A 25457-nucleotide genomic window follows, 5' to 3' on the forward strand; every position below is an offset into this window, starting at 1 on the left:
AGCCCGTACAACTTTCTAGCATGGGATATCAATCAAATCAGAAATTGAGAAAGAGTAATGGGTAGATTACAACCATAAGCACATGAATCCGGTAAATCCGACAACCGCAGTATACACAACAAACACGCCCGTCGTCGCGCCCTCGGTGAAGAAGGGACGAGCACCAACTGCCGCAGCACCCTTGGACGAGGATGCACTCGCTGTGGAAGTGCTACCGCTGGAAGACCCAGATCCAGATGCTCCAGTCGAACCGCTAGCGTGAAGAGTAGCGGTTTGACCAAGAGTGGGCAGCGCTGCGCTAGGATTGAGATCCCAGCCGCCACTGGTCGAGGCAGGACAGGCAATAGGAGTGATGGTGGAGGTCGAGGCTGTGTAATCGGACAGCTTGACACCGGTTGGGGTGAGTGTTTTCCAGACAGATTTCAGGTTCGAGAAATCCGGGGAGACGGGAGTTGGAGTTCCCCTGCGCGTGTAACCACCAACAATGTCAGTGGCAGTGGCAGTGGCGGCAGCGACGCTGGGGCCGTAGCTGATGAGGCCGTAATTGTTGGTTTCTTCAATCCATTCGTAGATGATGGCGCCGGACCAGGTGTCTTCCATTTCAGGGCCAAGGATGGCGCTCTGGTCTTGGAATGTGCGCGGGGGAGCTACATTGCAGCCTGTTTCAGAGAAGAAGATGGGCACGGAGTAGCCAGTGGCGTTTTTCTGCAGCATGGAGTAGCCAGAGCCGGCATAGTTGTTGTCACCACACCATTCGTAGGCGTTGAGGGAGTAGAAGTCGACGTTCTCTGAGGAATTGGTCGAACAGGCCAGGTAGTCTTGCAACATAGGACGCAGGCTGGGAATGTCAGCGGCCGCGTAGCCGACGGGGATTTTACGGTAGCCCTTGGAATCGCGGTATGCCTTGACATCGCGAGCGGCAGCCTTGACGTAGGGAGCAGCCTGGGAACCGTTGAGACGGGTCAAAACTTCGTTGCCGATGAGCACACCAGCCAGATTGTCGTAGTTGTGGAATGTGTCCAAGACTTTCTCGTAGGCCTCGAGCTGGGTAGAGTTCCAGTAGGGGAAATCCTGCAAAGTTAGAATATTGACGACATAAGAAGGATATTCAGAGTACACACCTGGTTGATCGAGGTGTCGAAGGTCTCGAGATCGACAAACAGGTAGATGCCGGCGTCTTCAAAGGCCGACATGCAGCCGTCATGGTCACCGTTGGGGTCGACGTGGTATACGCGGATGGTGTTGGCGCCGAGCTCCTTCATCAATGCAGCGTCCAGTTTGCACTGGGCGGTGTCGATAAGTGGATCATCATCCGTCAGCTGGTATGCGACGCCTGGTGAGTCAGTATAGGCCAACTTAATACGAGGAAGAGAGCAACGCACCCTTGATGTAGAATTGATCGCCGTTGGACGTGAAGAACTTGGAGCCCACGGCAGAGATCTTAGCGATGGCGGAGACTTGGGATACCTGGAGGCCCAGGGCGAGCAGACTCGCCCAGCCTAGAGCGCGAGAGAACATGGCGACGATTACGGCTTACTGCAGAATTGCGAGTTTGAGCCGATGTGATTAACGAATGATGAATCACGATAAACGAGTGCAGATCGATGACGATAACGACGATCGATGACCGAACGACAGGACGGACGACAGAGCGCCCAAGGGAGAAAATTAAGAAAATGAGATAAAAGGACGAAGAAGAAGAAGATAGGGGAAAAGTGTCACTTGAAGAGTCAAGATGGAAGGAGCGAAGGTGTGAAGAACACAAGTACGTAGAATGCTCGGCAGGAGCGGCCAGCCAATCACAGGCGGGCGACCAGGTGATCGGCTGCCTTAGGCTCACAATGTGTTTCACATTGCTCGCCAAGGCTCATGCTCGTGCTATTATTGTTCTCGAACAATGCATTGTGAGACTTTATTCTATGGCTGTTCTGTCGATGACAGAACTGACATCATGACTGATTAGATCTCCCAATTCCCAGGTAGTCTTAATCTTGCAATTACAGACGAATACGACGCAGGAAATGAAGGGTGGGTCTCCCCTGAGTGCAGTGTGCCAGGATTAGATTGAGATTAATAGTAACTCAGTTGTATGTAGGAGAATAAATGGCACGTTGCATCAACCGCGAAGTGCCGAGTACAACTCTGCCGGGAACTCTATTCTATCCTATTCTGATCTGCCATCCTATCGCTTCAACTTCCATCTCCTCGCACCTTCACCGAGTCACTGATAGCGTAGAAGACGTCGATGATACCCGACAAGCACGATGCGCATTCTGATTCGCAGATAAGACCCAGTCTAGACCGCGCTAAAAGGTCAATGAGTTGGCGACTCTGCCGCCCTACAGATATTAATCATACATGCAATGCTGTACTTGTATATGTATGTATATATATATGTGTGTGTGTGTGTGTGTGTGTGTGAATATAAAGATAGAGATAAATTGTGTTCCTGTCAGCAGCGTTTCACTCGCTCCCCTCTTGTACACATATTGTTGGGGCCGTTTGCGGTGATCGTGCTGATCTCGCCCGTTCTGACCCTCTCCCCTTTTGCGCTATTTTCGATCATCATTCCGCCAGATCGGACGAGGCCGTGGCCGTTGGCTGCTACTTAGTACTTAGTTGACCGCTCCTCTTCTCCTCATATCCCGACCTTATTCTTCGCCGAGTTCGAGAATGATCAATGTTGTGCAGCCGAGTCTGTGATTGACGGATCGCCTAGGCCGCGGTGACTGCCTCTTACTTCTGTTCGACGTCATCATCGACGGGACCTTGCGTGCTTGAGCCTCGACCTGCACCCCGCGACCACTTCCACTTAGTCTTGAGTCTCACTCACCAATGCTCCTCCACGACCACTCGCTCCTCACTATTCTATGAACGATATCTCCTTCTATCTAATTGACCCAACTATTCATATGCGCAACCATGTCTGACGATACTGTCTCGCCGTTCCAGCTGCCCCCCGAGGCCGCCGCCGAGCTAAAGCGCAGTGACGCCTTTCAGAATGTGCGCAGCCATATGAAGCTCAAGGAACAGTCCAGCATGCTCAGGTAGGACATAATCATCACTGGTCAGCTGCCAGATCTAACATTGTCTAGCTTCTGCCCCTTCCACATCGACGAATGCAGTGAGCAAGAACTATCGACCTTTCGCTTCCACCGTGATATTATTTACGCCCTTCTCCTCCCCCTATTCGAAGTTCACGACCAAGCCACTCAGATTGCAACCCGTGTGTTGGCCAGAAGGAAGGGTATCGAACCCGAACGAGCCTTTCGTGGAGAAGCCCGCGACGCCTTTTCCTGGTTGCATTGCATTCTCACCGAGGAACAAGACTTTTGTTTGGCCCAGGGTTGCCCGGCTTGCATCGTCTTTCACGTTTTATCATCAGAACCCACAATCCGCCTGGTGACGGTCGCCTGTATGCTATGCGACTTACTGCCAAATACAGAGCTTTCGGAAGCGAAAAGAAGCCTGCCCGATTTCGCCTTTTGGCTCAAAGCGATGGAAAAGGCAGTATGCGACGATACCTTATGGGGGGAAAGCTTCTGGCCAGAAATCGAGCATCGCGCAAAGTGTTTGAGTGGGCAAATCAAACATTTAATCATGCAGTGCGTCGAATTCCGCAGCGCAACCGAACTGCAAAAGACCTCAATCAAGCCCTCGTGCGCCGTCACGACACGGCCGGAGAAACGTGCTTATCGCGTGCACGTACAGAGCATCCCCGTTCAGTCATCGGCGCTGGCCCGACGGCAGCTGCACATGGTGTGGGAGGAGCAAGAACTGGCTTCCAAGTTTCTAATCAGCTGCTGGGCGTCTATGTGCTGGAATGACCGGCGGCGGAAGATCGACTTCTCGCGAGCGTCCAAGGATGTGATGAGCTAATCTTTATCTTCTTCTTTTTTTCTCTCTCCCTATTTTTGATTCAACATTATACCCTCCTTTTTACGGTTTGGTGTTGGCGCCTAGACTGAATTTGAGCGTGGAGTCTGGAGTATGACAGGTGGCTATCTGTTATTTTTATATTGTATGGTGCATTACCGGTCTATCATTAGAGGTGGTATTACCTGAGTACTTGATTACTATTGCCACGGCCAGAGCTTACTGGCTGGTATACATACGCTTCATTCTCATTATAATGGATTTTATTATGCCACAATTATCTAACACCAAAGATGCCATTAGTAATTCTTTTATTCCAAACAGTCTTCTCATTGGGCAGGAAGCATTGCATGTGCTACAGGAGCTAGCATGGTGGCACTGTCAATGGACGTGCTAGTTGATTTGAGAATAACCTAGCAGATGAAGTTTCAATTAAAACGCCATTAATTTCTCCAGCGGCTTAATATGTACCCTCGTGCCGAATCAACCTAAATGATTCAGCCGAAACAAAGCCTCGTTTCAACTGACATGCCCTCGCAGGCAGCACCACAACAAGACAGAAGGAGAGGAAAAAGCAAAAGAGACGAGCCACGACCAACCAAGGCAGGCGGCAGCGATACTCATACTCATTCTTGGTCCTTGCTACGAAGAAGATGACGGATGATATCCGTGCACCTAAGCAGGTCGCTATAAAAGGGAAGTGCAGCTGCGCCGCACGCATCTTTGTTCATGTTCAGACCAGACCAGACCAGACCAGACCAGCCGGCTCGGCGCCTAAGACGGGACGTTGACATGTATACGTCGCAGGCCAGGTTTCAACGGGTCGGGACGGGCATAATGTGCTGTCGCACAGCAGGGAACCATGTATGAAACTGCGGTCAAGCAAGCACAGTCTGATTCTGAATGGGGATGCTGGTGCCTACATGGATTTCCATTTCTTTTCTTTTACCGTCGTGCCGATATCCACGTATTCAAGCATTATTAACCAAACACCGTGTCAGGCTGACATCTGACTGTAATAATCAGTGAACAATCAAAGTTTCACCGGCGCCATGGCTTGGGCCAGACAGGGTTTTGCCTCTGGACTTGGGTGGCTTCGGCTAGCAGCTAGTCAGGTGTTGGCACGATTCAGCTGGAAAAAGAAAGCATATCGGTTGTCGATCACACAGTACTGTACGCCAGGAATAATACGAATGGTTGGCTCAGGGTCATCGGTGGTGCCGGCACTATTGGGCTGATACTGACGTGAGAACCGCTGATGTATGTGCTATGTCTGTATGTATGTGTATCGGAGTCCGGCTAGGGCCGAGATCTATCATGGATATATTATCCTGTACATGTCAACTGTATAATTGCAGGTTATGACACGCCGATGGATCACGTGACGGACGCAAAGCATCCAGAATCGGCGATCTACAACAGAAAAGAAACGAAAGACAAGAAATCAAGGCTCGAGTCAGGGTGTACTGTCCATGTATGTACCCTGAGAAGAACAAGCACAAGTCTTAAAGAGGGGTAAGCATAATGGTGTCGGATCGAGCTTCTCTATACGAGAATCCATATAGTAGTGTTTCTAGTAGTGTATATAGTAGTGCACATAGGCAGTGTACAAGGAACATCATCCTGATAGCAGCGGGACAGAATCAATGAAAGCAACAAAAAACAGATTCTATACAACGGCGTCTCAACGATGCCATGTACATACCACGCAGAGACTCGTACGTGTATATGATTAAGATTGAAGAACGCATAAATGAATCCGGCGCACGGCTGGCTGGTCTAGAGCTGAAAATTTGCAGTGGCTCCCGGCTAGCTAACTATTTGGGAGCCTGCGTGGGCCGCGCCGCGGGTCTAGACCGTCCGCTGTCAAGGCCGCGCCTTCCCTTCCCTTGTCTGCTTCCCTTCTTCCCTCCTGCCCTCCTTTCTTCCTTCCTTCCGGTCGCCTCTTGCTGCGTGCTGTGGCTCTTCCTCTCCTCTATATATTTTGACTGCCGGCCTGTGCCTGCAACACCATCGCAACCCTCCCAGCACGGTACCGCGGCCATCCCAACCTGCCCTGTGGTGAAGACGAAGCGAGAAACAGTCTCCGTCTCCACACTGCAGAGATCGCCGCCTCGATTCTTTACCCGTTGCGGCGTACAGAGTGGAGCGCCGGCCCACATGCAAACTAGCCTTGCTGTGATTAATATGATTCTTATGCTCTGCCCTTCGCTTCTAGAACCCAGTCTGCTGCTCTCTGCTTCGACTACATATTATCCTGCTGGCAGCCCTGCACTCACAACCAAAGAACACACGCATGGTCTTTCACGACGGACATGACTCGGCGCCTCGTTGCCGACCACGACTACGACCACAACCACAACCACAACCACAACCACGACCTCGTCTCGATTGTTGACATGGGAAGCCCTCCTGCAGCCTGCGATACTGACGCTCGCCCGCGAACTGCCCTCCCTGACCTGTCCGACGCTCCTCAGTCGCTCCGATCCATGTCACTCTCCTCCTCCACGTCGTCCGCCTTTCCCTCGCGAGCCCACTCGTCGCCTGCTCCTCGACCGCGTCGACGGGCATCGCAAGGCTCCGTCTCCGCCTACAACCGTCTGAATTCTCCTCTCTCTCGATTAATCTCTAAAGACAAGCCAGGACTACAACTCCCGTTCTTCAACAGCCTGGGAATATCCTACCAGTCCTTGAACAACCCGCCAATCTCTCGGCTCGGGTCAGAGCCCATGTCGCTGGACTCCCCTTCAGATCACCTTTTATCCGGGCCTCTCACACCCCCGGCGGACGAAGAGGATGAGCACACCACCTGGGAAGTAGTACAGGACGAGCCAGTCACCGAGCGGGAACCCAAACATCAGACGCTCATGGACCAGAGTCGGGATCGGCACAGTGCATCTCCGTCGAACCCACACCAACCCCAACACATCTCGTTCAACCCAATGTCCAACAGGCCGTCATTAGATGAAGATGAGCACATGTCAGGCCAAGACGTGCAGGATGAAGTGCCGGGGAGGAACTGGCTAGAAAATGCCCTTGACGCCATCTGTAAGATTGGCCTTGAACAGACAAAGTATTTGTTGATGAAAATTTGCTGACTGGAACCAAGTCTCGGCTCTTCTATTTGACCCCCATCATCGTGCAGACTCGATGCGTTTAGTCTCGCAGACTCTCCCCTTTCCTCGATCTCCCGAGAATAACGTACAATTGCCGACCCTGGCCAGTGTGTTTGGAACGATCATAGAAGCATTACGGAATCGCCACTCACCAGAGCATTCGCCTTACATCCACGTAACTCACGCAGTCCCGAACGATTTCATCGTGGGGAATCTCCCAACATCACCACCAAGCACTCCAGGGCCGATGGTCCAGTCGAACGATTATTTCGATCCGCCAGTTTTCGCCAGCGCTAGCACAGTACCGATATACCACAATGTAAAGGGACAAGTTTGCGAAAAGGTCAACTATCCTCATCCCATCGTCCCCCCTTACAGTACACATATCTCAGTCCTAGAACGGTATATACCGCCTTCCACAAAACACGAATACCGTGATTTGTTCACCTATAAGCAACCGTCGGCCTTGGCCGACCGTATGCTCGAGCTGTCTCCGCTCGGCGGATGTCTTTTATTCATTTACCCAACTAAGAAGGGTGCCACGACTTTCAAAAGTCAATATCTAGGGCCAATCCTAGACCCATTATTGCGACAGCTAGTGGTCGTCAATGGGTTTTCTGCTGATATTAGCCGCGACCTCGGACGGTTAGAGGCAGTCAACAGCATGGACGATTTTCAAACGATGAAAGCTAATATCGAGCTTCTGTGTCGACTAATGAGTGAAAACATGCCCTCAGTATTTCAACTGGTTAATGCAGGCAAAGGGCTTGCTCCTCTCGACCGTAATCTATGGATGGAATGGTACATCCAGCAAGAGCGGCCAAGAATGAAATATTTGCTGAGTAGAAATTGGCAAACCTCAGGCAGACTCACTCCGAGCAGCCCTGAAGGCGGGGGAGTTCAATTGAGCTCCTCCATGCTACTTGGAGAAATCATGGACGGAATCAAAAGACGCCGATATGATGTGTCTCCTAAGGAAGATATAGAACTAGGTGTTTTCGTCATTCGCAGGTCTCGTAACCTCTCATCTTGATAGTATCCCGACAGACTGATCAAGATAATTCCGTGATAAGGAGTATGAAAAATTAAAAAGCGTGTTATGGAGCGGGCATTTTCGGTACGCGGCGTTGGGAGCTCTCTTGTCTCCCTGGGATGGGGATTGCTTTCCTGTGAATGCTATATAGGAGCGTCATATAGTATAATACCCATTTGCTTTTGTCACTTTAAATAGATGGTCTATTTAAATAATGGTTAGCCATTTTATACGCAGACTACAAATAATGTAAATGGTAAATCATTCATCCTCGCGTGCGTAACAGACGTGGTCCGGTGATGTAAGTCCGGATAAACCTATCTCCGTGCACCGGATTGGTCCATCTCCGCCCAGTCAACACGACTTTTGGGACAATGAATGCTCTTGACTCGTCACTTCGTTGTGCAAATGTGATTTCGAAAATACTGCCTCCTGTCTCATGATTGCCATGGTCTTTGCCCTCTAGCTCCTCTTAATTCTTCTGCAGAGCATACCGTCAAGGATCGTCATCCGTGCCTGATCAGTGATTCAGCCTCCCATTGTACTCTTTACATTGGGCTCTTCTCGAGAATGGCGTACTCGCCACGCCCTATCTCGCCCATACCGGCTGGCGACCGCAGCGGTTTGCATGGCAGAGGCAAGTCTTTAAGCCCTCCACCAGGCACGAATCCGCCCCAGTCGAAACGCGACAAAAGACGCACTCAGCTACAGGAGCGACTGCACGACCTGACGATCGCATTCAGCCAGAATCGCGATACGCAGTTCCGCCAACAACTCCATGCCCTTCAGTGCGATATGACGCTAATCAACAATGCTAACCCTTACGAGCCCGGTCCCTTGTCCGACTCGGCTGAGGATATCGCCCAGCTGATTGAGACGACCGTCGGAGGCGGCAAGTTCGGACGAGAAATGGCGACCCGGTCGGGCATTTGGTTTTCGCGCTTTGTGCAGGAGATTAATGAGATCAAGGAAGACCGAGATGCAGAGCTCGTTGCAGTCATGGTAAGTGGTCATGAAAAAAGAAAGAAGAAAAAAAAGATACTAAAATTTTTCTCCGGGCAGAATCGTCACCACGAAGCCCTCCAACGCTACAAGCACGAATATTCATGGCGACAGCATTTTGCCAGAGAAGAATATAAACAACTGTCGGGGACTTTGCGGGAGCGACTGATCCAGAAAGTCACTGCGAACAAGACGCGCCTCATGCGTGAAAGAGAGCAGATGGATATCTCCGATACCAATGCCCTTCTCCTTCACCCGAATCAATTCACAATCACCAACCCATCTAGTCCCGGCGGTATTCATAGCAATCGCAAGACTCGCCATACTAGACATCGCGTTGGAATTGACGACCTTGGTAATGGTATTGAAGGGAACAAGAGAAAACGCAAAGCTGCAGACGATGATGTCGGGTCTCCCGCTCGTGATGGGCTGTCGACTCCAGCAGAGCGCGGCAAGGCAATTGCCGAAAAACAGCAGACGGACAAGGTATACAGCATCAATTCGCTATTCACCGACAAAGAGCTGGCCCTGCACGCCAATCATGCGCATGTTGCTACTGCGCACTTTTTCTCTACGTCTAAGAACCAGGAAGGCGTTGGCACTGCAACGAATGGCAACAACAGCGACGCCGATGATGCCGATAGCGCTGCTCTCATGGATGATCTCGGAACCCCCGTTGCAGCAGACATGACACGCACTGCTAGCCAGAGCTACCACGCTACTCGGTCGACGCGAAACCAAGGCAACGTTGGACTGAACATTCTCGCCGAGCTCTCCGATAAACCAGCGACGCGCCCCAATCTGCCATACCACATCCTGGCCAACCACAGCTCGCGCAGCAACCAAAACGCACCGCCTCTGACCTCCCTGATGAACGAAGAGATTGACGATGATATTTCCCGTATGGACCGGCTACAGACCAAGCCTCATGGCTGGATCGATAAGGGTCTGATTGACACGATCACCGAGCCCTTCCCCAGCGAAGTTGACGGAAACCCCCTGAATTCAGACCGTTTCAGTCTGCTGCATCCTGAATTCCCTATTGAGTTGGGTATCAAGTGGTATCCCATCGGCGGAAAGAGTGCGACTAGCAATGAGATGTTCCCGCAGTTGAATGAGCGTACAAGCGCGAGACGTCGGGGGTAGTCATTCTCGCTCCACGATGTATACGGTACATAGGCAAACATAACAGGCATCACGGTATAAACAGTATAAAGACTTGGCGCGGCAATCCGGGTTTATTTTGTTCTGGGACAGGCGTTGAATCAGAATTTCCATCGACGTTTAATTTTTGCTTTGCTTTTTTCATAGCTGTGTACATGCTTGTACATGCTAGTTCCATGGTGTGATCTTAACTAATCTGGACGATAGCTTATTCCTTAAATTACTCCTGCTGCTTAGCGGCTTGGAATTGATTTCGTTCATGTATCTGGAAGACTTTTCATGCACTACAGTAAAAATTCAATTCGTTGCGCTACAGTTGCTATGCGGCTGAAATCGTTGCCGCTGATCCCCGCATCACGTCAAAACAGTCTATCAATGACAACCTGTACAGACCCAACTCCTCAGCTTGTCCACTGGTGCCTAGACTAGCTGACATTGCTTTATATTACTGGTCAGTAAGCAGTGCCGCGTGACAACAACCCTCTGGAGCCGACGGATAGTTGGTTAGTTTTGTTTACGCTTCGTCGCTCTGCAAAACAGTCAACAGACTGCAGAAACTTGCCGTCCAGATCTGTATATATAACTAGATATACGTCATCATGGCTGACAGTGCACCCAAAGTCGCTGCAAAAGAGCATCGCGAGTCTCTCGCGGCAATCGACCGAAAAGCATCTGCCCTGGCGACCCAGATCAAGAAAAGCAAACATATGATTGCTTTCACTGGCGCCGGAATCTCGACCTCAGCTGGTACACTGTTCTGCTCTTCGCCTGAAATAGAGAGCAAGAAATGCTGACGAATCAGGAATCCCCGACTTCCGCGGCCCCGATGGCAATTGGACGCTGAGAGCTCAGGGTAGGCCACGAACAAAAGCGGCCAACACGCTACAAGCCATCCCAACGCGCTCGCATATGGCGCTTGTGGAGTTGCAGAACCGGGGTATTTTGAAGTATCTGGTTAGTCAGAATTGTGACGGGCTCCATAGACGTAGTGGGATTGTGCCGGTATGTTTGATCATTTAATCACCCATTTTTGTGTTTTGAATGGGTTGGTTGACTATCTGAAGGAGAAAATATCCGAGCTTCATGGGAATAGCAATAGGGAATGGTGTAAGGGTTGCGGGAAAGAGTATCTTCGAGGTACGAAAGTTGTCGCCTGGAAGCCTTCTTACTTAAATATTGATTATGGGGCAGACTTCCGCGCAGTCTCAAAGTATATCAATGGCGACCACGACCATCGCACAGGACGTCAATGCGCGTGCTGCGGTGGCCCTCTGTACGATAGTATTATCAATTTCGGCGAAAGCCTCCCTGTGCGCGCCCAGCAGCTTGCGTACGATAACGCGCATATGGCTGATCTCTGTCTCGTTCTCGGATCATCGCTCACAGTTACCCCGGCTAACGAGATCCCCGAAATAGTCGGACAGAGGAAGAAAGGAGCGAATGCGGCAAAGCTAGTAATATGCAATCTTCAAGAAACGCCCATCGACAGCCTCAGCGACATTCGCGTTTTCATCGAGACAGATGTCTTAATGGCCAAAGTCATGGAGAAGCTGGACCTGCCCATCCCCTCGTTTATCCTCCAGCGACGACTCGTGGTCAAAGCAGATACGCAGGAGCACAACAGCTACGCCCGGGTTACGGCCACGGGGGTTGATAGTGACGGTACGCCAGCGTCGTTTCTCCAGTCCGTCAAGCTGCAGGGCAGCCGCCGGGTTGCACGCGCAGAGCCATTTGTGATTCACGTGCGTGAGGCCTTGCAGTCGGGTGTGTCGCAGCTAGTGTTAGAGCTTGAGTTCATGGGCCATTATAACGAGCCAGACCTAGAGCTTGTCCACGATTATCACGGCGATGAGGAGGTGCGTTATCTGCTGAAATTCGACCCGTGGAGTGGTGAGTGGGCGATTGAGAGGGTGTAGATACATGACGTCATATTAATTAATAATCCACGGATGTCGCGTAACATATGTCTGCAGACTGCCGTCATATACTTTCACATACGAAGTTGAATAATCATGTAGTTGCTTGCCGTATGCCTCGGCTGTCTGTCCGATGTGTCTTCTGATTGGACCGAAATGGCGTTACTTCTGATGCTTTTAAGTCGTTGCGCCAGCCCGCAAATCGCATTGACTGCTGGATTACAAATTACAAATTAGATCTGCTTACCAAACCAGGCCAATTCTCTCCATTTCTGCGGGGAGGGAGAGAATAAATATAAATAGTCCTTCCTGCTGCTGCGAGAGATAGAGCAAGTTCAGAATACAATACCATCATCAGCCTCAGTTTATCGCACTACTCATACTCAACATGGCCACCACAACGGTAACCACTACCTCAGCACAACCTAGCGATTACATACCCCGCGGCCCGGTCGAGACTGACCTCACCTTCTACGTTCCCCCCGCGGACGGCTCAGCCCCGTTCAACTATGTCGAGAGCCCTCCAGCCGGCCAGCCGCAACGGAACTACAAGGAGGCCATACACAAAGTCACCGTCGATGACATCCGATCCCACGAGGTCGAGTATAGTCTAGACAAAGACGCTTTCCAAGTATTTAGCGGCGTATCCACTGCCACCACCTACGAGACATTCAACAACGACGAGGATGTTGAACGTGTGTACTACCCCGAAGTCGAAAAGTTCTTGCTGGACAATGTGCCTGGCGTTCACAAAGTGATTCTCTTTGACCACACCATCCGTCGCGAGAACCCCGCTGCCAAACGTCAGCCTGTCAACCGCGCACATTCCGACCAGACCGACAGAGCGACAGAGTGGCGGGTGCGGTTACATATTGAAGACAAGGATGAGGCTGAGGAGTTACTGAAGGGGCGATATCGGATTATTAATGTGTGGCGTCCTCTGAACGGAAGCGTGCAATCATCGCCCCTGGCCTTTGCATCTGCGGCGTCAGTGAAGGATACCGATCTTGTACCCGTGGAGCATCGCTATCCCACGCGAACTGGAGAAACCGTTGGTGTGGTGTATAATCCGGATCTGAAGTGGAAGTATTGGTCTGGCATGGACAACGACGAGAGGCTTCTATTGAAGTGCTCAGATAGTCAGCCTGGGGTGGGCAAGAGGTGCCCGCACACTGCCTTTACCGACCCAAGGACGCCTCAGGGTGCGAAGCCAAGAGAGAGTATTGAGGTGAGGGCTTTGGTTTTTGGATAATCTACATTCACGATCAAATATGGGTTTGATATTGTTTAATTGGCCATGTCTTTGATGGCGAATCATAGCTAGAGAGTTTATATGTATAGGCTAGGAATGCTGTACTCTATTTTATCCAGGGTTGTGACGTCAACTGGTATTTACTAATTATTTCGGGAGTGTAAACCGTCCACATCGTATTAGGCCTATTAGGTAGGGTAAATGCAGATGAAAGGCTGAATATCTCAATACTATATTCATACTTGTCATAGCATAGAGTGTATCAAGGTCTGGTGTAGTGAACATTCATAAAGATTTTCGAAGTCCTGAGCAATGATAATGATATCGCCAATATTCAGGCAGAGAGCTACGGCGTTTGATGTTGATTGCGGCCAAGGACTGGCATCCCAAACTTCTTCCTTGATATAGCTTTTATATTAAACAGACTAAAGCAATTCTTTTATAAATACTTTTTAGGCATCAATTTTCTAATGATGTGAGCTCGAAGAAGTAGATACTAATCTTGACGTTCATATTAGGACTATTTGGTTCACTCCCGCCAGCTCCTTAGCAGCACGAACTTCGAAATCGATGATTTACATTGCCGACTATTCTATTTCGGAGCAAGAACAGATGGCCCATATTTCATGGATCCCCAGCCAAGAAGCTCCCAAGACTGGCACAATCACTGCGCCAAATCTCAATACCGCAACAATAACCCTTGGCTGCAAGAATTTTTCAAGAATGGCCTGGAATTTATCCGGCTCATTACGATCCGGGTAATATTCCTTGGGGATTGACACACTAAGGAACAGGCAAAGATTCTCCCAGCTCAATCCTCCTTGGTCGAGCTGAACGTGGCATAAACGGTCAGCTGGGATTGTTGTCTTCACTCTCTTGATGCTAGGAGCTGTTAGTGGGATCTAATTTCGAAAGAACAGCTTAGGAGGGACCTGCTAGTCCGTATAAAATTGGCAGAGGTTGGCTTCACTGCCGGGACCTTAGGGATGTGTGCCGCATGACCAAGCACGATTAACCAGCACGTTGGTATCGAGAAAAATGATATAACGTGGAACCAAAGCATTTGAGAATACCAAGCGGAAAGCCATAAGCCACTCAATTACCTTTCCACTCGTGTTATTGACAGAAGCGGCCTATTCCTTAGGATCTCTCTCAGTGAGTATGAACTTGACATCAGAGTCTTTGAGATTTGAGAATTAAGGGATTTTACCAGCTCAGGCTGAGGACGATAACTTTCATCGGCTTCGTCTCAGCGGGCACTGGCAGAGCATCTACTCTTTCAAGCGATATCGATTGAGTAGATCGGATCTCGAGAATAAATTATGCGCAAAGAGAAGATTAGCTAAGCCTAGATGACCATTCATGCGTGATGTCTCTGGAATTCCACGCTCTGAGCTCTTTCAGGTCCGCAATTCCTGGATTGTCTTCCTTCACCTCCTGGTCAATGAGTGGAGAGTTCAATTTTGGAATCCATGCCGTAATATAATATTTATAAAACAAATATTATAATAGCGGAAAAACAGGCCGTGTGTATATAAAGACAGGCATTGCAGCCCTCGACAGCTCTCTAGCTGTTGTTCCAGCGACATACAAATCGTTAGAAAAAGACTGCCTCGAATGTTCCGACGTGATATGCATGGTGAGAGATGACGCCGGATGTCGGCTGGTTCCTGCCGCGTCCACCTTTCACCGACAACGCTCGACATCAATTGATGTCTTTCCATCTTTACCTCTCACACACTGCGCGCAGGCTTCGCCTTGCGATCTTGGTTCTACGCCTTTTATAGATGCGAGTTGGCATCATCCGAAACCGGGCCATATATTACTCGTCCGGCTGTGAGCTGAGCGATTAAACAATTGGCCATTCAGCGCTAAAGCCTAAAACAACACGCAAGCTGAGCTGCTGCGGGCGAATCACGCCAGCGCCTAAACACCTGAGGCTGCTGGCTCTGCAGGGTTCTGGGCTTCGCTAAGCGACCGCGGTGCGAACGTCGCAGTCTAATTGTGTGAATGGCTAAAACGCAATCGTGATTTGACGCCATCTTAGCGCTAGCAAGTAGCAGCCCTCTTGCGCGTCTGTCAGGGCAACCCCCTATCATGGTGCATTCATCAGATCTCAACCAAGATTCAGCCGCACACGCGCAGTTTATGAATGATGAGGAGTTTGTCATGCGGCACAATGTCTACTTCTCTCTTCATACTCAAGACTCAAAAGTAATAGTTACACCGCAACGGCAGGAACAGGGTGACACGCGCCTCAGAGCGGGGTTATCTTTGTTTTGCATCATCGCTTGTTGAATGGGGTTGTCGCCCTTTCGCTGATTTCAACTTACAACATTGTGTTTTCTAATTTCGCGGTCCGTTTTCAATCTCCGGTGGAATAACGGACATGGTTGGCATTCAAAGCGATGGCAAGTATGGAAAACGAGAATTATGTAGATAGTTCTCCACTATTACAACAACAACAACAACCACCACCACCGCATGCGCATAGTAACCGCACGTCTTCTCCCGCAGTTGCTCGCTCGCAATACGGACACGAACGCGATGATAGTGAGGACTTGACTGGCTTCAGCGCGGTGCAACCGACATCAGCGCTGGATTACGCTGCCTTCCGGCCGCCCCCCTCTACCCATGACCAGAATTACGATGCTGCTACCCTCGCATCAACACAGTACTTGGCACCTAGAATACCCCAGACTCCAGCGCGCCATGAAAACCGCCGATTTGAAGACGTTCGCCTCTCACCTCGAGAATCCCACAGATTAAGCATAAGAGGGAGGCCAGCTAGAGTCAGGTCCTTGAACCTAAGCGAGAACAACACCAGGCAGGACCTGGAACGATCCAAATCCCTACTCCAAGCACTGAGTCCATCGGCTATTCGACGAACTATCCTGACTCCAACCGAACGCTACTCAACCATTCAAGAGCTTGATGATTTGGCCGAAGAAGACCATATTGAGGTGGATATCTCACTGCTTGAAGGCCCTGAGTCTACAGCGACTTTCTCTCGACATGTTGCTCCTCCTGACATGGGTTCCAAATCGGGACCAAATATCAGTCCAGCACCTACGGTCAGAGTTGAGACACCACTTGGTAGGAAGTCAACCATGTCAAAAAGCGGAATTGAAGATACAATGCGATTATACGGACAACAATTAGCTGAAGAGAGAAGGATGATTGTTTCTGTAAAAGAATCTGCCCCGGTCGTTGATTTGAGCACATTGGGAGGTGCAGAGCGTCAGATGCCAGGTACCATGGGTTTGGGAAACCGCACCACACTTGGTCACGATGAGGCTAGTTTTTACTATCCCACCGATCCAGAAAAGCCTGACTGGAAACCAATTTCGATGAAAACGCCTTACATGTTGATGCTCATTATCACCTCACTTGTATTGGCTGGTGTTCAGGAATATCTCTACCAGAGGTCAAGATCTTTGGAAGATCAAGGACAAGGTCTTATACAGTACGACACAATCAATGATATACCAGTTGCGGAGTTCTTTGCTTGGAAGTATCTCCCGACTATGGTAATGGTTGCCTTCGGCGTCTTGTGGCAATTGATGGAATATAATGTGAAGAGGCTTGAGCCATATTATCAACTATCTCAGCCAACGGGAAACTCTGCTGCCAAGTCACTTAACCTGGATTATATCACAACATTCCCTTATTTTGTACCGATTAAAGCCATTAGAAATGGGCACTGGACAGTGGCTGTTGCATCGATAGGAGCCATACTCGCTACAACAGCAGCACCGTCGTTGCAAAACCCTTCTCTTGTGCCAACTCCAAACCCTAACTGTAAAAATCGCCAGTGCACAGCAGAGGACGAGACCAAACATATTGTCCAGGTACATTCGGTTTGGTCTCGTTTGGTTACAGTGACCCTTGTCTTGGTAGCAGTCATGGCAACGGTGCTTTTATTTCAATTACGGCGGAAATCGGGGTTACTGAGCGATCCCAAAGGGATAGCAGGCATTGCATCGATGGCGACGAAGTCCCACATTCTGAATGACTTTCAGGGAATGGACGAAGCCACGGAAATTGATATCCATAAGAAACTGCGCCATCGACGGTACGTATTGTATAAATCAAGTATCTGGCAAGGAGAATACATGCGACACACTGAAAATCTCGGCCACAATGATCAGAAGAACAAAGTGCATTCTCCCCATCCTATAATACTGCGCCTTGCTCCTGGGATTGCATTTCTCACATATCTTGCATTTCTTGTCGCACTAGTCCCTATCATTACTTATACCCCTGCCAAAGTTGTTGCGATAGATCTACCGTGGCTGCCAGTATTGCTGGCAGTGGTAGCAAAACAGATTTGGTCAACTCTCGAGTTTTCAGTTAAAATGCTGGAGCCGTACTATGCACTATCGCGAGGCAACGCACGACCGGAAAGTACTTTGACGCTAGACTATCAAGGATCTCCCTACGGCCTTGTTCCCTTCCAAGCCATCTTGAATCGGCATTATACAGTTGCGCTTGCTGGTTTCGGGTCTGTTCTCGCCGATGTGTTGACTGTCACGTCATCTTCTCTCACCCTTCAGTACGAAACTGTAACCTCATTTGAAGCGTCTTCGTCCGTTTCTTCAGCAGTCATCATTTTTCTTTTCTGTTCCGCGACGCTTATATTTCTCCGTCGTCGCCATGCATTTCTGCCTCGGCAACCATCCACCATTGCCTCGGTTCTCGCATTTATTCATCAATCTCGCATGCTCGACGACTTTGTCAACACGGAACGCTTCAGCAATGATAAGATGCGCTCCATGCTTGTTGGTTTGAACAAACGCTATGGGCTTGGTTGGTTCCGAGGCAGAGACGGAAAACCGCACTGTGGAATAGATGAAGAGCCTATGCTGAGCAAGTATGTCCATGGTGTGAGCTACAGGCACGCCCAAGCGCCGTGGGAGGATAGCGTTGGGTTTTAGTTATAGATAGGATATTTACTTGTATTCTGGTGTTAGCGTTTAGCGACTTGTCATATACATATGATAGATCATACATAAATTTAATGACTCATGATTTTGTTACAAGGTTGAGAGCGGTTGGTACGGATGAGGGTGACTCTAAGATTCACCTCAACAACGCATCTAGCTACAGTAGACATATGTAATATTGATGTATTGAAAAACATCTCAAAACGACAATGTTAATATACCTCTTGTGATTCATGTGTACCCTTAAAAGTATAAGTAATAGTACCAGCATCAAATTTACTCCTCTGAAAAGAAAGAGAGCACAGCTAACGTGCTGTAAAGTATTTATGATTTATTATTTGGCGAAGACCAATGCAGAACAGTAAACTACGCATTTACTTATTTGCTAACGCAAGAGATCATCTTCAGAACACGCAGATCAACACAGCCCCTCGTTGGACGGCAAATTAGGCGACTTGCAGGCGGGTCCGAGTCGACTCAGCCCGAAGCCGCAGCCATAGACACGGACTCTCTACATCATGAACGCTGGTAATTTATGACTTCTTCTGCCCTCGCTATTGATTGTTTTCGTATCGGAGAAGCCCTGCACCATGGATATCGCAGTTTCCGTCCTAAGCATTGCGGATATCTGCATCAAGTATGTACAAAACCGGAGAAATTCTGGGTTTAAACTAACCCTGTATCAGATATGGAACCATTCTCGTGAAGGTCTGCAAGTCGTATCGGAGCGGCGACCAGGAAATCCGAGAAATAATCTTGAAGATCGAAGCGCACTGGCTCCGAATCCAACGGCAACTAGAATTCTTACGAAAAATTTGGGCCAGTCTTGACGAAGACTACCAAATCCACCTGAATACCGTTCTGCAGGTTTTACAGGTGAAGGCAATGGCTGCAACATCGCTAGTTGATGGCCTTATTGGACAGGCCGAAGACGAGGTCTCGTCAAGAAGCATTATAGCTAAGAAAGGCAACACGAAACGGGCTAGGTATGCGATTTTGGTTAAAGAGAAGCTAAATGATGCCCTGAATGACCTGAAAGATTGGAAGGATTTGTTTGATCCTTCGTGGATTTTGATTATAAGACAGTCAGACCAGGCGATTGATCATGAGTTAAACCCTGTCGACGGATCGGAGAGTACTTCGCTGTTGACCTTGAAAGAGCTTAGAAAAGCTATCAAATCCACTATCACTACACAGGCCGATGCAGAAAGCACAACGGTATTTGTCGAGTCGAATTCTTTTGAGCAAGATTCGATAGATTTGGAATACTCCTCGCTGGTTGTATGGCGCGATGTGCAAGGCCTTAGTACATATGTTGCAGATCCTCCAAATGACACCACCTCACTGGCTAGCATTTGCAAACTCGCCAAAATACTGAAAAACGTCGAGCCCGCTCAATTTGGTATTCTCCAGTGCCATGGAGTATCGAGGCGAGATTTACATATTGTTAGTGAGAAAGAGTCGTCTCTCACACGGTTCATTTTCTCAATCCCCGATCACCTGACGAAGCCGCAGAGTCTGCGAAAGCTAGTCCTCAGCGAGATCGGAAACCGACCGCTCGACGAGCGATTCATATTGGCGAGACAGCTCGCAAAGGCAGTGATGTTTGTGCATTCTGCCGGATTTGTACATAAAAACATTCGTCCGGAAACTATACTGGTGTTGCGTGACCAACACCAAGACCCGAATGCTTTCCTCACAGGGTTCAAAAGCTTCCGGCTTGAAGAAGGTCGCACGCTGCTTCGCGGTGACGACTTTTGGGAGTTCAATCTATATCGTCATCCCACACGGCAAGGCATGCACCCGGAAGAGAGCTACTCTATGCAACATGATATCTACTCGCTCGGGGTTTGTTTGCTAGAGATCGGCATCGCCGGTTCACTTGTTCTTTATGAAACTGAGAAAGTAGCAAAACCCAGTCCGATAATAGCTGCCTTATTTAGTTATCATACCAAAGACACTAGGAAGAATGCGTTCGAGTTAAAAAGGGCATTGGTAAAACTCGCCGAAGATCTTTTACCTTCCAAAATGGGCCGCAAGTACACGGAAACCGTTGTAACGTGTTTAACTTGTCTAGATAAAAGTGATAATGCGTTTGGACTAGAAAGCGAGTTTTTGGATGAGAACGGGTTGCTTGTTGGCGTGAGGTTTATTGAGAAGGTGAGCACAGCTTGATCAGTGAGACAAGCATTGACTAACAATCATAGATTCTAAGCGGGCTTTTGAACCTCAGGCTTTGAAAGTACCATTGAAGTGGACTTATTTTGATTCTCTAAATTGCTCCATTGAAGATGCTGGTTCGCTAGTAAACATTGAAAAATACACATGTATATAAACATCATAACTCATATCTGACTCTGAATAGACTTAATGAGCGAAAATGATTTTCAAGTCTGGGTTATATTGACATACCAGGTTCCATTCACAGTCCACAATTAACATTTGAAGCATACACCGGCCGTGCATCTCGCAGACAATCTTTCATACACTCAAGAATAAAACAGACCCTTGCTCACCACAGCCCAAATCGAAGCTTCTTTTTATTCTCACGTTCTTCTGACCGCCTTTGCTTTAAAGTGGCCAGTCTTTCCTCCAACTCTTTACGCTGTGTCTGTAACTGACCGTCCATTTCTTTGTATCTCGCGTATAACTCTGTTTCGGATTGCTGCAGTTTGCCTTCTTTGTCTTGCACTTTAATCTTGAAAACATTATTCATTTCATCCTCCATTCTCTTCAACTTTGCGGCATGTAATGCCGCTTCTTCCTCAGTGAAGTCTTTCATCCAGATCACAGTTCGGTTCGCCGGTTCTGGCTGGGTTTCGGGGCTCTCTGGTTCTCTGACAGGTGCGTCGATTGTTCCATGCATCTCCCACTCGTGTCGATTGGGAGGATCGTCGGATGGAAATGTGATGCCACACTGAAAGCAAAAATCATACGGGGCTTGCCCCGCACGGATTTTGTATGATTTGTTCCATTTGGGTCTCGGTGGGGGAATGTATGTAGGTTCCTTTGTTCCATCTAGTCTTCGCAAAGCCCAACCAGTCTTGAGAATTTCCGTCTCAGTGTTAACTGCCCTGCTGTCCTCCATGTGGCTTTTGATCATCCAATGATCTTGCGAACTACAATGGTAGCCCCTCTTGTCGCAGCGTCCGCAGAGACTAAAATTGCAAATGCGGCAAAAGTAGTACTCCATGGTGGCTTTGCGGTGGCACTTGCTACATTCGCTTGGATCCGAGTTCTCTTGCTGTGGGTGAAGCCTTTCGTTTTCTTGATCATTGGTGGGAAGAATTAGGCCCTTTTCTCTCTCGGACAAAGCTATGGAGACATCTGTATGCGTGCTGGTATTTGAAGACCCATTTTCAGGTGTAGGTGACCTTTTATCCTGCTCTGAAGAGTCCAGAGTTGGCCAAGGCGAATCTTCCTTGAGCATTGCCCACATATCATGTGAAGAGTTTCCCTCATTCTGCCTGATAGCAAGCGCTCTGGGTTCCTCGGACATTTCCTTGAAATTGCTAGGGTCGAAATCCTGGGCTGCAACGTGCATACTCAGCCTTGAAGATGCACCCAGCACCTCAGTCCCGAACCACGGCGATTCAAGGGCTTGCTTAGCTGTAGGCCTCCGGTCCGGAGACGCAACCAAAACACTCTTGACAAAATCAATCGCAGTGGAAGTCACACGATCCTTGAGCGGGACTTCTGGGAATGGACCTCCATTGCAAAAGGCAACCAAATTCTTTGGCCAGTCGGCAAACGGCACTCGTAAAGTTAACATTTCATATACCACGCAGGCAAAGGACCAAATATCAACTGCATTAGTATAGGTGCCGGTCTCCTCGTCCTGCATGGGTAGATAGTGGAATACTTCAGGGGCAAGGTATAGCGGCGTTCCTGTGCTCGTCCGCAGCACTGTATCGTCTTTTGCAGCGCGTTTGGAGATGCCGAAATCACCGATTTTCACCCACCAGTACGGCGACTGCTGGACAACAAAAATATTCTGATTGATTTTAGCGTGTATGTTGAGAGACTGGAAGGAGTAGTAGCTTACTTGAGGCTTCAAGTCTCGGTGGGTGAATTGCTCTTGGTGCATGATTCTCAAACCTTCCAACAGCTGTTGTGCAATGATCCGCGAATCTTGCTCAGACAGTCCCTTGGTGATAAATCTGTCAAGGGTGCCATTGTGGAAATACTCCATGGCTAGGTATACATGATCCTCGTCCTCGAACCAGCCGAAGAATTCGACAAAGGCTTGCGTTTGAGCGAACTACACAAAGGCCACTGTCATCCATATGCATTCACGAGCAAGGTAAATAACTTGTCCTACCTTCGATCGCGAAAATTTGGTCAAGGCTTGTAGCTCCTTGCGGAAATCGACCCTCATACGCTGCAGGTCGATCTTACGTAGCTGCTTGACAGCCCTCTCCTTATGACGCGAAAATGTCTCTCCATTTACCGCTTGCTGTTTCTCCAGCCGTACGAGGCCAAACGACCCGACGCCGAGTAGCGGTTTCTGCGGAACCCATTCTTCTTGCACGACAACCTTCGGTCTTCCATGGGCCCAGTCAGCCCGGTACGATCGATGTAGGAGAGTTTTGGGGTTTGTGCGAAACTCAGTCTGGAGTTTGTAGTCGTCGAGATCGGTAAGTAGCGACATTTAGGACGTCGGAGGGGTTGCTTGGGACGATTTCAGCAGCGGCGGTAGCCGGCAATGCGAGGTCTGTTCTCCTGGGTTTGTCCTCGGTAGTTTCTCTCTGCAATGCGATTAAGAGAGAGAGAGATTGGTGAAGAGATTGGTTTGGTATTCGAAATTGAATAATAATGCTTGTTGATGATGTTGCGTCGTGAATGGTAGGAGCGATGTGGTGGTTGGCCAGTTTATGACCCCATCTTCAGCCCCGCGTGACGATGGCGACTTGTGAGGCTGAGACGCGAGGCTGACAGCGAGAGACGACTGCTCTGGAATACGCCGAGTCTGATTAAGAGAGTTAACTATACCTTTCTCAGCTATACGAAGGCTAGCTGCACACCAGTGCAGTTGGAGTAAAGCGGAGCGGCCCGGGCCCTCGTGGATGCCTGAGAGCCTTAGAATTAGGGTTACGCATCGCGAGTCTCGGTTTCGAGTTCTGAGAGTAGCTGTGGATCAGCGTAAACTCCAAATTGTGTAACTGCAATACTGGCAGGATATTTGTGCCAAAATATATCGGTCGGTATGCCCAATTTGTAAAGTAATCGAATGAAGCGGAGGTGGAAGTGGACGGAACGGAAGCTGTGCGGATGCTATGCGGACTGAGCGGGATGTACCATATAATTTAAAGCCTATGTCACCTCATGCTGGAAGCTATGCTATTAGCCAAATAAATAAGTTTTACCGGCATTTCAAGCACTGAGAGACCGGTAAATTACTGAGAACTAAGCTTAATTTTGTCGATCATATCACCAACATGTTGTCTTTCCTTCGCTACAGGCGCCTCAGGCAAGATCTTGAGAAGAGCATTCAAATATACGGCTCCACGGATGATTCACTACTACGAACTTCGAACCAGTCGCTACGAAGTGCTAGTAGAGCTCCATTGGGAGAGAACACATCGCAGCATGAATACTCCCTTAGCGATGGACCTTCAGAAAAAGCAGAGACGAATTTGCCTACAGTAGTGACACTGCGGAACGGCCAAAGAGCTCACATTCCAGGCGTTGAGGTGGTCTATACTGACTATCTCCCTGGGAATGGACAGAGGGAAATCTTTCTTGTTGGGTTTGATGGCGAAAATGACCAGCTGAACCCAAAAAATTGGTCATTAGCATACAAGTGGAGGACATTGGGTATCGTCGGGATGACAGGTTTCCTTGTTGGCTGGGCTTCATCTATAGACTCAATGGTAATGAAGCAGGCACAAGCTGAGTTTCAAGTGAGCAACGTGACAGAGTCGTTGGCAACCGCACTGTATCTAATCGCTTTTGCATTCGGGTCGCTGTTTGCTGCACCGTTCTCCGAAACGTTTGGCCGAAACCCAGTGTATTTGGTGACGCTTTCACTGTTCATGATCTTTATAATGGCCAGCGGACTCTCGCCAAATCTTGGAAGTCAGTTAGCTTTTCGCTTTATTGCCGGTTTGTTCGGATGTACACCACTTACTACGTTCGGCGGGAGTATGGCCGACATATTCGACTTATTGCATCGAGCCTATGCATTTCCTGTGTGCTGCGCGTTGTCATTTCTCGGCCCGTTTTTGGCACCAATGGTAGGAGCATTTATTGGTCAAAGCGATTTAATCAGCTGGAGGTGGTCAGAATGGACTACCCTCATCTTGGCTGGCCTTATAACAGCTTCAATATTCTTTTTCGTGCCTGAAACCTATACACCTGTTCTTCTCAAATGGAAAGCGGGTCATCTGCGTGCTATTACTGGTGATGATCGGTTCAAAGCGCCATTTGAGCTTAAGCATACTTCGCTCTCAACTAGATTAATGCGCAGCTGCTCTCGCCCGTTTGAACTATTCTTTGGTGAACTCATGGTCGCACTTTTTACAATTTATCTCGTCGTGGTTTACATTGTACTTTTCGGATTTCTAACTGGCTATGATTTCATCTACGGCAAAACCTACGGGTTCTCTCAAGGGTCTGTCGGTCTCGCTTTTATTGGGATGAATGTCGGGTTTTTGATCGCATTAATAATCACCCCTCATGTCTTCTTCAAGTACAAAATGGTTCTTGAAGCAGCTGCTAAGACGGAAAAGGGTCACCCTGAGCCAGAAGAAAGGCTCTGGTTCGCCATGTATGGTGCTCCGTGGCTCCCTATTTCACTTTTCTGGATGGGTTGGACCAGCTATCCATCGATTTCATACTGGCCGAGTCTCGTGTCATCGGTGGCTTTCGGATTCGCCGTCCAAGGGATTTTCATCTCAAGCTACCAGTATCTAATTGATACATACGAGCAATACGCTGCTAGTGCTCTAGTGAGTGCGACCTTTTTCAGATATATTGCGGCTGGAGCTATGGTGATAGTTTCACTGCCGATGTACAAGAATCTGGGCGTGCATTGGTCCTTGACTTTACTCGGTTGCATCTCATTGGTGATGACGCCGGTTCCATATGTCTTTTACAAATATGGGCGCATTTTTCGACAGCGCAGCAAGAACGCTGCAGTGTAAATGGAAG

At 49.0% G+C, this 25457-nt stretch overlaps 8 protein-coding genes across 8 annotated transcripts; 6 read left to right on the forward strand and 2 right to left on the reverse strand.

The window, feature by feature from the left end:
- Positions 1–66: 66 nt before the first annotated feature.
- Positions 67–1518, reverse strand: BGW36DRAFT_298965 (putative 1,3-beta-glucanosyltransferase; the record flags this gene model as incomplete). Its single annotated transcript, XM_046211486.1, has 3 exons — positions 67–1071; positions 1122–1333; positions 1383–1518. The coding sequence occupies 3 exons, from the start codon at positions 1516–1518 to the stop codon at positions 67–69; spliced, it is 1353 nt and encodes a 450-aa protein (XP_046070591.1).
- A 1249-nt stretch (positions 1519–2767) lies between these two features.
- BGW36DRAFT_202279 (uncharacterized protein) lies at positions 2768–4108 on the forward strand. Its single transcript, XM_046209872.1, has 2 exons — positions 2768–3047; positions 3096–4108. The coding sequence occupies exons 1-2, from the start codon at positions 2923–2925 to the stop codon at positions 3877–3879; spliced, it is 909 nt and encodes a 302-aa protein (XP_046070592.1). The 5' UTR covers positions 2768–2922; the 3' UTR covers positions 3880–4108.
- A 2127-nt stretch (positions 4109–6235) lies between these two features.
- On the forward strand, positions 6236–8346 carry BGW36DRAFT_382719 (uncharacterized protein). The gene is made up of 2 exons (XM_046216583.1): positions 6236–6924; positions 6986–8346. Exons 1-2 carry the CDS (start codon positions 6276–6278, stop codon positions 8023–8025), a joined length of 1689 nt encoding a protein of 562 aa, XP_046070593.1. The 5' UTR covers positions 6236–6275; the 3' UTR covers positions 8026–8346.
- Positions 8347–8595: 249 nt separating this feature from the next.
- BGW36DRAFT_398680 (putative deacetylase complex subunit Sds3) lies at positions 8596–13359 on the forward strand (the record flags this gene model as incomplete). The annotated part of the gene is made up of 4 exons (XM_046218433.1): positions 8596–9027; positions 9088–10169; positions 12018–12047; positions 12447–13359. The coding sequence occupies 4 exons, from the start codon at positions 8596–8598 to the stop codon at positions 13357–13359; spliced, it is 2457 nt and encodes an 818-aa protein (XP_046070594.1).
- A 2417-nt stretch (positions 13360–15776) lies between these two features.
- Positions 15777–18296, forward strand: BGW36DRAFT_298765 (uncharacterized protein; the record flags this gene model as incomplete). The annotated part of the gene is made up of 1 exon (XM_046211464.1): positions 15777–18296. One exon carries the CDS (start codon positions 15777–15779, stop codon positions 18294–18296), a length of 2520 nt encoding a protein of 839 aa, XP_046070595.1.
- Positions 18297–18895: 599 nt separating this feature from the next.
- Positions 18896–20480, forward strand: BGW36DRAFT_361150 (uncharacterized protein; the record flags this gene model as incomplete). The annotated part of the gene is made up of 2 exons (XM_046214252.1): positions 18896–18942; positions 18992–20480. The coding sequence occupies 2 exons, from the start codon at positions 18896–18898 to the stop codon at positions 20478–20480; spliced, it is 1536 nt and encodes a 511-aa protein (XP_046070596.1).
- A 1405-nt stretch (positions 20481–21885) lies between these two features.
- Positions 21886–22551, reverse strand: BGW36DRAFT_266217 (kinase-like domain-containing protein; the record flags this gene model as incomplete). Its single annotated transcript, XM_046210126.1, has 2 exons — positions 21886–22299; positions 22351–22551. Coding segments are annotated over 2 exons (615 nt in total), but the record flags the coding sequence as incomplete, so codon positions are not given.
- Positions 22552–23743: 1192 nt separating this feature from the next.
- BGW36DRAFT_299540 (MFS transporter) lies at positions 23744–25450 on the forward strand (the record flags this gene model as incomplete). Its single annotated transcript, XM_046211544.1, has 1 exon — positions 23744–25450. The coding sequence occupies one exon, from the start codon at positions 23744–23746 to the stop codon at positions 25448–25450; it is 1707 nt and encodes a 568-aa protein (XP_046070598.1).
- Positions 25451–25457: the final 7 nt, after the last annotated feature.

The sequence above is a fragment of the Talaromyces proteolyticus genome, assembly GCF_021365285.1.
Source record: "Talaromyces proteolyticus strain PMI_201 chromosome Unknown BGW36scaffold_8, whole genome shotgun sequence".
NCBI classification, from domain to species: Eukaryota; Fungi; Ascomycota; class Eurotiomycetes; order Eurotiales; family Trichocomaceae; genus Talaromyces; species Talaromyces proteolyticus.

Coding starts and splice junctions, on each gene's coding strand:
- BGW36DRAFT_202279 (XM_046209872.1), top strand. CDS start 2,923: ATGTCTGACGATACTGTCTCGCCGTTCCAGCTGCCCCCCGAGGCCGCC. Junction 3,048..3,095: donor GAACAGTCCAGCATGCTCAG/GTAGGACATAAT, acceptor AACATTGTCTAG/CTTCTGCCCCTTCCACATCG.
- BGW36DRAFT_382719 (XM_046216583.1), top strand. CDS start 6,276: ATGGGAAGCCCTCCTGCAGCCTGCGATACTGACGCTCGCCCGCGAACT. Junction 6,925..6,985: donor AAATGCCCTTGACGCCATCT/GTAAGATTGGCC, acceptor ACTGGAACCAAG/TCTCGGCTCTTCTATTTGAC.